Here is a 12,582-nt window from a genome sequence, read left to right as displayed (position 1 = left end):
CATTGTCATGAAGCAAAAATACTATGCCATGAAGATCTTCATATTGCGTCCGTTTTTCATGCAAAGCTTTGAGTAGCTCATAATAAATAGCGCCCAGTTGATCCCACCACATGCACTTTTTCGCTTGTCCGGAACTTTCTGGTAGTCCATATAAAAAATTTCCAAATTTGAACCACGAAAACCACTTTATGCATGTTTGCTCAGTGTCATTTTTTCGTCATTTTTCATTTTACATAGTTTAATAAGATACTTCAACATAATAAAAATCCACTATTATTAGTAAAGTGGTAATATTCAACCAAATTTTATTTTGTACGTGTTCTTTCATAAAGTCGAAAAACTTAAAAAATGCAAAATGCAGAGCATTTTTCAAAACTTAATATTATTGTTAAAAACAGAAGAAAAAAACACTTTTTTGATTGTTACTCTCCCATCTTTAATCATAGTACAATAAACTAGATTAGTTGTATGTTACAACATACCAGAAAATAAAAATATTAAGATATGCCCTTCTGGAAAAAAAACTGATGTTTTCAAGATATAAGGAAAAAGTTTTTTTCTTAGTGTATACATTTTCTACACAGGTTTAATCATTATTTGAAACATTAGTGAAAGCTCCTAATCAATCACGAAATAACTAAAAAAAATACAAGTTAATTTATTCAAAAAGTAGTCATTTTCCGGTCCGTAGCGAACGGTGCATCATGTCACTTTTAGGTGGATCGAATATGTTTTAATACATTATCAAGATTGAAGTATATTCAGAGACCTCAAATTATTAACAAAAAATCATCCAGCTGACGTTTATCGACGTATTTATGGTTTTTGCCAACTTTTGTATGGAGAGGCATCACTGTGCGGCGAGCTGTTGGCCATCATTCGCGAGAGCGCCGCTAACCCATTGAAGCACGTTTATAGGCATATTCAACGTGCTTGCCGAAACTGAGCTTGTCGTCCAGCTTCACTGATCTCTTGGAGAGGATTATGCATGTGCCGACGTCTCTTGCTCTGATTTTTTGATGTTCACCACCATCATCTCTGTTTTATGATGCGCTAGTTGCAGTTTCCTGCTACGCAACCAGTCTTCCACCATGCTGATAGAGTGTGATGCTCTCAGTTCGACCTCTTCGATGGATTCTCCGTAGACTGCCAACGTGATATCGTCCGCGAACCCGAGTATCTTGACGCCCGGAGGAGCCTCAACCTCAGTACGCCATCGTACATTATATTCCACAGAAGCGGACCCAGGATGGATCCCTGTGGTACTCCGGCCGTGATAGAAGTGCTGTGGAAGTACAGGGTAAGGTGGAAGAAATTGCAGACAGTCCTATACAGCGATAATGCAAAAAAAAACTTAATATTTCGCATAAATTTGGTCAAAAACTCGAAAACAGAATTCTTTTCATTTTCTCAAACAGCTCAGTCGATTTTTAAAAATTTTTATTTACGTCTATGAAAATTTCTTCCGTTGTTGACTGTCCCGGGTTGGCGGATCAACGCATAGGGCGCTGGTCTTACAAGCCAGTTGTCGTTTGTTCGAGCCCCGACCGGGAAGAATTCTTAGTGTAAGTTGGATCCATAGTACTAGCCATGCAATGACGCTAGGAATCGGCTGCGAAGTCTGTTGAAACAGAAAAGCCAAATTCCACAAAAGGAATATAATGCCAAGACTTTGCTTTGCTAAGTTGAATTGAGGTTCCAGGCAGCTTCCAAAATTTTTCATTAGAATTTGTCTACTCTAAGCAAATTATCAAAACTTAAGTAAAACTTCCATCTTGGGTTCCAATGATTTGGAGTTTACTCTAATTTCGTAAAGCGGTAGTGCTCAAAAGTTTTAGTACCTCAAAAAATCCCTTTGCCAAATCCCTTTGCTACACAGAATTCGAACTGAACAGATTTTTTCAGGATTTCAAATGCCATACCGATCTGTTAAAAGCTACCAAACAGCTTTGTCAACCATGTAAACTCTAACGGATTATTCGGTGAATGCAACTTTGAAAAAAATCACTCTTTTCAATTGGTTCTCTCTTCAAATCTACAAACATATGTGGTTGCTTAACTTAATTGTCATGAATATCCGATTTATATAAATTCGGTAAAAGTAAGTTGAGTATACAATACTTTTATTGTACTCCAAAATTTCCTCAAATTTACCGCAAAGCTACATTTTTTTCAATCATTTTCTTAAAAAAACAATCATTGAAAACTCACCAAATTTAAGTAAAACAACACAATGTATTCTTATGTTTACCGACAGGAATAATACAATCATCTGTATCTCGGTAACGAATTGACGTACAAATAAAAGTAATACTTCAAAACAAAGATAATTTACTGTAATTTCAAGAATAAAAGTTTAAATACAAATCAATTCTCTTCGTTTATAATGAAAATGCGCACTTTTTCTTGATTCCTCCCATCAAACGTTGCACACCTCCGGAGTCAACTTTCTTGGCATATTTGTTCCACATTTTAGTCATCCGAATCGCGTCCCTAGCCGTTTTTACACTTTTCTTAAGGTTCCGCTTCGTTATTGCCCAAAATCTCTCGATGGGCTAGAGCTTCGGGCAGTTGGGCGGATTTATGTTTTTATCGATGAAATCTTCGTTATTATCGCGGTGCCACTGGATGACTTCCCGGCTGTAGTTGCAACTCACCAAATCTGCTCAAAACTTCACGGAACCTTAATGGGCTTTAAAGAAAGGTAATACGCGGTTTTTATGCATTCTTCCTTGTACAGCTTCGAATCCATCGTCTCATTCGTCACGAACACTTTGGTCTTTGGTCCGCAGCTGCATATCCCTTTTAAAATCATCAGCTTATGTCAAATTTGTACATAATAGCAAACTTAAACTTCGCAGAAACATCTCCTTGTGCCACGCTCACATTGAGGCACTCGATCTACACTCTTTCGCTCCCTGAAACGTCATATACAGTTGATTTGTCGATTTTCAACGTTTTAGCGATTTTTATTGCGGACCACGTATGATTATCACAGTGGGAATTTTTTCTCTCCTCTCGACTTCCATCTGGAATAACTTTTGATTCACTGCACGAAACACCGTGAAATTTGTTCCACAGAAAGTGGGTGCTTAGGTAAACCAACCGCTGTAAAAGAATGTGTAACGTGTAACGAAATTACTACAGATTTGTTTTCATAATATCTTAATCCCTGTTTGAGTATTTTCTCTAAATTTTCCACGAAACTAATGAAATAAGGTGTAAGATTGCTATTAATACCATATTAGTTCTATAAACATTGTTTAAATAGTGAAAAATAGATCCAAACACGAAACACCGACTCTATAAATAGACCCTGTAGCACGTTTGCTAGCTTCAGTCTATGATAATCCATCAACGGAGACACATCGGGTGCGCAGGCTGCCATCTACGCCAAGACAGTGGAATTACACCCGGTATTATTCAACTGGAAGAGGCGAATGACCTTAAGGTTAAAACCTCTATAATCGAAATAAAAAAAATAAAAAATTCAACTGGTGCTACAGTCAAGGGCTAAAATGAGTTTCCGGTCATCAAGCCTAAACACAGAGAAACAACAAGTTATTCTGTGAGCATATTATAATTTTCACTGTTGGCTAGAAAAGATTGCGATGCTATAAGATAGCGACAAAATGTCGCAAAGATAGCGAAACTGTCATTCACAACAATTCAAACCCTTCGAGACGACAAGCCAGAAAAAATGTTTTTTAAATTTACCGTTACAATGAAAAAAATCTATTAGCTGAGTAATTTTCAATTAAACTTTAATCAGAATGAATTCATTTTGATAATGCGTATGTGATCTGCCATCGGTTACAACTTGCACGGATTTTTTAAATCGTGTGCTATTTATTTGACATAATGGTTATTTTGTGCTTAGTATATTTCCTTTTCATTCAAAATTTGTATTGATCGACGCCTTGGTCTTCAAAACTTCGAGCTTTTTTTAGAAACATTTTAAACACTTCAAAAATAAACTATTACAAAAAATCGTAGATCGTCCACTCTAAAAAGTTGGTCGTCTTTGACAGATATACAATTGTTGATGCTTTCAATGATCAACGAAATAACACTTGTCGATAAGGTATTTTACCAGTTGAAACTGCAATTGACCTCAATCAACCAGCCGATTGATTTTTCTTGTGGTTCTAATGCTAGTTAATTTCAATACAACAGACAGTGAAGGGGTTAAAACAACTGTCCAACATTCTGGCAGAGATGCCAGCTAAAATTTTGGGCGTTTGCGTACTATAAATACTCCTATGCGAGCTCAATATTTAAAAGTATGACGAGAAAAACCAAACAAAAACCCTACAGCAATAGCAAAAGTCATTAAATTTGACGATTCCTTATAAAAAAGTCTGCTTAATTGCAAAGTCTGTTAACAAACGAAATTGCAAATTTACATACCAATCTGCAAACCTGGCATCTGTGGTTTTCACGCTCATTATTTCGTTATTCTGCGACGATTCCGTCGCATTCTATGTCCAGCTGAAAACCACTATATCTGCTGTTGGACATTCGCAGTGTGTTTCACTATTACGTCATCCAGATTCTGGTCGTTTCTTTGGAGGAAAAGAAAACGAAAAGTAGACAACGATGGGGAACATTACACAAAATCAGCCGTTCTTATGGCTCTAAATGATATCTATAGAACTATTGAGATAATTTCTTTGCAAATCAAAGGTAAAAATCATAAGTTTAATGCAAATCTAGAATAATTTGATTAGCTTGCGCACTTTTCGTTGTGCGAAATTTGCATCAAACGAACGTTAACTAGCATTTGGCAGCATCGTATTCGAGAAAAATGGGGGGATTCCACAATTTGGTCCTTTTGAATGCCAGAAATGAATATGGTCCAGTATTTTGATAGTTTCTTTCACTCAAATATTAAGATTCATGTAATATTGAATCATATGAACGATTGTACGACTTGTGGTACGATCAACTAGGATCAAGCTTGCAAATGATTTGGAATGGTGCCCTACTTCCTGGAATACAAACGTAATCATCCGTAACCAAATAGTCTTTTCCAGGATTCCAAAACCACTAACGGCCAGGACCCCAAAAGTAACGAAAAGAACTTATTTAGAAAACTCTCTTGAATCGCCGCCGTACCTCCTCGAATACAAACGCAATCTTCGAAAAAAAAAAACTTTTCTTCTCAGCTCTACAAAATTTTAAACGGTTAAATCAATTAATATCTATACACATCTCGAATGCAGTCCTGCGTCAATCTCGCAGTTATGTCTCTGGCATTACCAACTCCTGTTTCAATGTAGAACACATCTTTGTTTTCTATATAGGGGTGCAAATTAGAAATTGAAGGGTGAATACAAGTAGAAATCTGGTCAACTTTTGAGCTAGTCTAGTTTCAATCAGTAATATTGTTCCACCAATTGATTGAAAACGTTTCTACGTATCGATTTGAATGTTCAAAGCCAAGTATTTTCAATTATATATTATTGAAATTTTGATTAGTAGCTAGCAGTTTCCTATTTTGCCTGTTAAAAATCTCCGGCTTACCGGATTTCCCTAGCATAAGGAGTGTATCGAAAATAAGCTATCCACAAATTTTTCTTTATATATTTTATTCAAACTAAAAATTGATCCTTTATTGTACGAGGTTAAACTTGAGCTAAAAGAAAACCGGATGAAATTTAAGTTATTCCTTCACGAGTATTCGAACTTTTGATCGAACGCTCATCATCAAGTTCCGGACAAGTGTTGCATCGCATTTTTTGGACGCTTGAGCCCAATTTTTTTGAACTCCTGCATGTTCCCAGCTGCCTAACCAGTCTTCTTGAAGACCCTCTTCACGATTGCCCAGTAACGTTCGATGGGTCGAAGCAGAGGCCAATTTTGTGGATTGATATTTTTTCTCAACGAAATGTATACCCTTTTCCGCAAGCCAATTGAAAGTGGTTTTGGCATAGTGAGCCGACGCTAAATCCAGCCAAAACAGTGGAGGTGTACTATGCTTCTTATATAAAGGCAGCAATCTCTTCTGGAAACACTCAGATCGATAGATTTCTGCATTTATAGTTCCGGTAGTGTAAAAAATTGTTGACTTCAAACCACATATTGCTTGCCATACCAGTACCTTTCGACCGAGTTTCTCCAATTGAATCAATCTGTCCGCATCGCTCACATCCTACCCAACGACGACAGTAAAGTATTGTGGAACTGGAAGGGTTTTTGAGTCCTCTTTTATGTAAGTCTCATCGTCCATCAAAACGCATGCATCCGGACCCTGCAAAAGACGCGAATACATTTTCCGGGCCCTTGTTGCTGCTTGCTTCTTCTGCTTTACACTTTGTTCCGGAATTTTCTGCTTCTTGTAGGTCTTTAGGTGATTCCGTCTCTTGATACGCCAATTTTCGCATAGTAATACCCTTCTCACTTAGCCATGTGTCCAGAACTTTAATTTTCACTTCCTTTTCAATACGCGACATTTTGAAAACGCAGAATTTCAACTGCACAAACAAGTAAACAAACGAAAGCTGACAGCCAAACGCACTGCATGCTGTGATCTGAGCATTAAAAACCGTCACAAATACATGCGTACAACACAAATGTATGTGGATAGCTTATTTTCGATACACTCCTTATACGACGGTTTTGAAGGAGTAAGCTATATATCAATGGGAAAGCATCGCTCTGATTGATCAATCGATGCAAAAGCGATGCCGTTTGAAAGCACGCGAATCTATAAATATAAGCGAAATTATATCTAACGTATCAGTCCTTCGTGTAGTATGCCAGATATAGGTTCTTGCTAGATAACAAGACAGAAAGCGCTATAAAACGATTTGAAGCTTTAATGGATTGCTCTGATCTTGTGTCACGCGAGTTCGGATGAACTACCATTTATTGTCGTTTTCGCCTGAGAGAAAAATTTATCGCTTCACCCGAAAACACAGAATAGTAGTAATGCTATAAGAATAACTGCATGCGTGCAAAACTTGAACACAAGCTTGGCGAAGAGAAGCTCGAATATCGAGAACCGCTTCGCAAGTATGCACAAAGATATAATTGCATACATTTGGGATATTGATGTAATTTCGGCGGATACAAAACAAATACAAATCAAGACAAAAAGAGTCTATATTCTGGGTTCTCGTGGTCGGTGTTGATTACTAATAAAAATCAATCTAAGCAGACTCTCGTGCAATTGCGGATTCAAAAGTGTGACGATTGATTGAACTTTTTAATTGAAAATGTCGATCATTAGAAATTTTTGTTGCCTTGTTTCACATCAAATGGCTCGAACAACCCCATGGGGCTAATCTTTTTAGAATTTTTGGTTAATTTTCAGCTTCTAGAAAAACTTTTTTTAATTCTTGAAAACGTGTTCAACTAGTTTTCCAGTTTAAATATTATTTGATGTGGGTGCGACCAATCAATGTTGTTGTTTCCAATCAAAAGACAGCTTTTTGGACAATTGGTTTCTCGTCAAAACATTCATTTTCCGTTAACGACCAACGTTTCCAAGGTTATATCTTCATCTTCAGTGCAAAACGACTACAACGAAAAATATTTAGAAGCCATTTTTTAATTTGAAGTCTAAATATTTTTCTCTATCGATTTCCTATAACAGTTTCTGGCTTGAAAGGGTTTAAAAAATCAATCTTGCGTCAAATTGCTACCGAAAAAAGACTTGTTGGACAGAATATTTGTGTAAAGTTTCACAAAAATCGGGACAAGACGATCCTGATCTTACAACCTTTTCTGCAGTGAATTTCAGAATTTGCTCAGTTTGAACCCTAAACATTTGCAATCGGAGCTGGGTTGGGTTTTACTCCAACCGAAAACGCCGAAAACTGAATGGAAAGGCAATCCAGCCTATATATTCAAAAAAGAATTGATTTATCTCGAAGGAATTTTTAAATATTTCGAAGAAGATCTTCTGAACGGCAAACCTTAACATACAGCCAGTGAGACTGTTGACACTCACTGTTTCGATACTCTTATAGAATAATTGAAGACGAATTTGTGTTTCAGCGATTAAAATTGACAAAATCACTTCAACATTGATAAAGAATCCTTCCAACAAAAGTAGTTACAATATCCACGTTGACCCATTTGGCATACCAAACAAAATAATTAACTACTTTGAGTAGCTAAATATAGTCACACAAACACAACTGCTGAAGCTGAAATTTTGAAATTAAAGCTTCCTTCATTTAGAATTGAAACAAACTTTTGCTCATATTGTGGCGCTCCTGGTGGACGGATTTGGAAGTTCTTGGCGCCTACGTGTCGGGAATTTTATCATCTTCACGTATGATTATTGACATTCCACAAATCGACTGTACTTTGTAAACAATCAACATGGAAGTCGAAAGAAGCGAAAAAATTGTACACAGTTATTTGGAAAATCCATTGTGGTCTGCATCTAGACTAGCTAAACAGCTGAAATTGCCCAGGAATACCGCATGGCGCGGTATAAGGAAACATTGACGACGATTCGGAAGCCTCAAGCCAATCGTCGGAGTGGAACTGTCGACCGGAAACTGCGTGGTAAGATTTTGAGGAATCCTAATCTGTCGGACCGTGATTTGGCCAGAAAATTCGGTGCTGCCCATAGTACCGTTAGGAGAACTCGACTTCGGGAAGGAATCAAGTCGTATCGAGCTAGCAAACAGCCAAATCGGACCATAAAACAGAATAGTGTGGTCAAAATTCCTGCTCGGAAACTATACGACCAGGTGCTGACCAAGTTCGACGGGTGTCTTCTGATGGACGATGAAACCTATGTCAAGGCTGACTTCAGGCCAATCCCACGTCAAAAATTTAACTTGGCAACGGCTCGGGGGGATGTTCCAGCAAAAATTAAATTTTATTTTGCCGATAAATTTGCAAGAAAATTTGTGATTTGGCAAGGCATTTGCAGCTGTGACAAAAAACGAAAGTTTTCGTTACAAATAAGACAATGACATCGGAACTATACCCAAGTAGCAATCCGCAACTAGTTCTGATACGACAAAGTCCAAACTATGTTGCAACAAGAGCACGAATATGTGTTTTATGTTATACTGGTTAAAACATGGCGACAGCAATGTTTCATCATAACATAACTAGTTACGAAATAGTTATTTAGGTTTCCAATCATAACATCTTTGTGTCATATTGAATTAAATATAATTTATAAGCTATCGTTACTTAATACAAACATATTTTTAATCACAACAATGCTTCTAGCCACTAGTTGAAAATAAGTTTATTTGACGTCAATAGTAGCAACCCATAAAAAGTTTTGATACCCCTTAACCCAACTGTGTTGCAACGAGAGCACGAACATGTTTTTTATGTTATACTGGTTAAAACAAGGTGACAGCAATGTTTCTTTATAACGTAAACATTAAACTAACTATCATTTGTAAGTTATCGTTACTTGATTCTAACATATCTTTAATCACAGCTATGTTTTTAGCTACTAGTTGAAAAAAGGTTTATTTTCCGTTGCGAAACCATTATAAATACGTTAACGTATATGTGAATCGTTACTGTGAATTGATATAGCAATAACTCAGATATTATAAGATTATAAATATAATTTCTTCATTAATTCAGATAGTTATCGGTAAGTTTTCCCAACGTTATGATAACTAAAATGCAAACAAAACAACCTCTGCTGGCTTGAATATGGCGAACACAATATGGAGTCTCAAGAAGTATATGAAACGTAAATAAAACCAGGATATTACTTTATTCAAAACTACTTTTTGCCGAAAATAGTGAAAGCCAGAATAGTCATTTTTGTTCTATGCACTGTCATAAACACGAAAAAAATAATATAGGGATTGAACATCGATTGTGATAATATTATAGTTCTCATGATATATGAATTTAAAATGATGAGAAATCACTCTACTTGGAATAATTTTGAGCATTCTGAACATAGGGTTATTTTTTTGTTTATTTTTTCTATCTTTATAAACAGATTTTGATTGAAGGCGCATAAAAAACAGTTAAGTAAAATTGAATTCCGCTCGACAATTTTTGAATCGTTGTGAAATTTGTACCTTGTATCAAGTTTGTGACTTAAAGTACTCTTCTGCTTTTTTATTGATGATATAAAAGTATTCTGGATTCATTCAATGTTTATAATGTCGATGGTGACTAAGTTTCAACTAGTTTACTTGGAAACAAGTTATTTTCAAGTTATGAAAAGATAAGTTATTTCAGTATGGCATTACAACGTAACGACAACATATTTTTAGCCGATTTAACAACTAGTAGAAACTGCGCTTTTTGAGTCATGCAAGTGGTTAGATGTTAGTAACAATCACTCAAATATCTGGTTGTCAACTAGTCACAAACAAGCTAGCGTAACAAAAATTGTTACCACGACCATTCTGTAATGTTTTGGTCAGATTTGGCAAGCTGTCATTACAGCAAAGTCGTTCAAGAATGGTATGCAGAGAAAGGGGTCCAGTTTGTTCCGAAAAACCTTAACCCACCCAACTGCCCCCAGTTCCGCCCTATTGAGAAATACTGGGCAATCATGAAGAGGAGACTCAAAGCAAAGGGAAAGGTTGTCAAAAACATCAATCAGATGACGACCTGGTGGAATAAGATAGCTAAAAAATGGACGAAGAAGGTGTGCGCCGCCTAATGAGCCGTGTTATAGGAAAAATTTGAGAATTCCTTTAAAACCGTGACGAATAATTTTATCCGTATTTTTTCTTAAAAGTATGAATAAAACGCTACATTTGTATAAAAAAAGATCTTGAATTCAATAATAAATAACTGAAATACAGACAATTTTCTTTGTTCCAATTCTATCTGAAGCAAGCTTTAAGAAACTGCAATTCTTATATGATCTAATCTGTTCTGTGGTACAAATTTCGTTAATATTTTAATGATCTGTATTTAATATAAAAATCATCGATTGTACGAAGAGGGTTTATACTATGATTTGAGTAATTCTAGTGTTTCTCACGAGAATTTACGAATATTTCGTGGCATTTTTCATGGGGAAAAGGGTTCGCGGCTTGAAAAATAAACCCACAAACAACTGACGTCGTTTGCTTTAAATAAACGTAAATTCTTGCACAAGAACTATTCCATCGCATGTTATAATATGTAATCACTGCGAATGATGATCACCGTTGTGATTGAAAATAAAGTATCAGAGAAGAAACTTTCTGTGCTATTGAGCACAGAACGAAACCGCAATTAACGACGGAGTGTAATATTTTGCCATTTCGATAGTCACATATAACGGTCAACGGACCGACAATACAAACTGTTCGGGGCTAGTGAACTGAAAAGTAAATATTTAAATTTATTCAGAGTGATAGTTGCACATCGTCCTACATAACTAAATCACAATATCGACGACCATTCGTAATTCTAAGTTTCTATATAAACGAAGGGTTCTCTCCAACACCGGCAGTTCAGCAGAAATCATAGATCGAAAAAGATGTCGTGCATCGCCAAACTTCTATTTAAAGGACTCTTGTTGATACTTGTAAGTTGTAAAAATTGTACTCACGAAAAGCAAAATTCATCTTATCCAAAACACAGGTGGTCAACACAACAGCTCAGGATGTCATTAGTAGCGAGTTTGCTCCGGGAGTTCTGAGGAAAACCGATGAAAACGACATTCTATACCCTAATCCTGCTACCTGTGGAAATGGACAGATAACCGTTTGTGTAGGTTGCCGAACGATTAAGGTGTGCATCGGATCAGAAAACGTACAGAATCCAACCCAAACTTGTCCAAAGTCTACCCCATACTGCAACTCGTCTGAAGGCGGCTGTTCAATGGTTCCGGACGACAGTCAGGAAACTTGTTCGCAGGCATCACCGGAGTTGAATTTTCGATGTACAGGTGTAGGTAAATATCCGGATCCTCATTCGTGCACCGGATACTACTACTGTGAAGGAGCGGAACAAACCGGAGACTTCTACAAGTGTCAATCGGGTTACACCTACAACAGCAAAGCGGAAATGTGCCAACGAGCTAGCACGGGTTGCAAGCCACTGAATTGCACAACTGACGGACCAATTCTAAAGGTGTATCCTTCGAACAATAAATTTTTCTATTACTGCTGGTACGAGGAAGACGACGATGCAGATACAGACGCTTCAATAATCATGTTCTCCTGCGGTGATGGATCTACTTTCGACAGCAGTACCGGCAAGTGTGTTTACAAATGTCTCAGAGAGGGTACCTATGCCAAATCGACCAACCCCAACATGTACTATCAGTGCTACTGGTTGAACGGAAAATTGACCTATATCGAACGTTCTTGTCCTTTAGCATCGCAGGAGTTTGACGACAAGAAAAAATTATGTGTCACTCCCGTAGGTAATGCTAGACGTAAACTGTTGAACTAACAAGAGTTTCTGAGGTTTATCAAAGTTCGATTGATTAAATAAAGAATAAATCAACTGTAAAGTATGTCTTTCGTCAATTAATCATAGGTCATTTGAATGAAATTTTGAGAAAACCGATTAAACCATCTCGGGAAAAAATGAGTAAAATTCGTTTTGGACTTTTCAATTATTTCCGGTTCGTTTATTTCCCATATTTTGCATCGTCGCTCTAAAGTGACGGCTCGAAATTTT

At 36.8% G+C, this 12,582-nt stretch overlaps 1 protein-coding gene across 1 annotated transcript; it reads left to right on the top strand.

Moving 5' to 3' along the window:
• The first annotated feature begins 1,249 nt into the window (after nucleotides 1-1,249).
• Nucleotides 1,250-12,351, top strand: LOC131433856 (uncharacterized). The gene is made up of 2 exons (XM_058600462.1): nucleotides 1,250-1,300; nucleotides 11,536-12,351. Exons 1-2 carry the CDS (start codon nucleotides 1,250-1,252, stop codon nucleotides 12,349-12,351), a joined length of 867 nt encoding a protein of 288 aa, XP_058456445.1.
• Nucleotides 12,352-12,582: the final 231 nt, after the last annotated feature.

The sequence above is a fragment of the Malaya genurostris genome, chromosome 3 (assembly GCF_030247185.1).
Source record: "Malaya genurostris strain Urasoe2022 chromosome 3, Malgen_1.1, whole genome shotgun sequence".
In the NCBI taxonomy this organism is placed as follows: Eukaryota; Metazoa; Arthropoda; class Insecta; order Diptera; family Culicidae; genus Malaya; species Malaya genurostris.
Note: the sequence above shows the minus strand (reverse complement) of the source record. Positions and strands in the feature narration are given on the sequence as shown.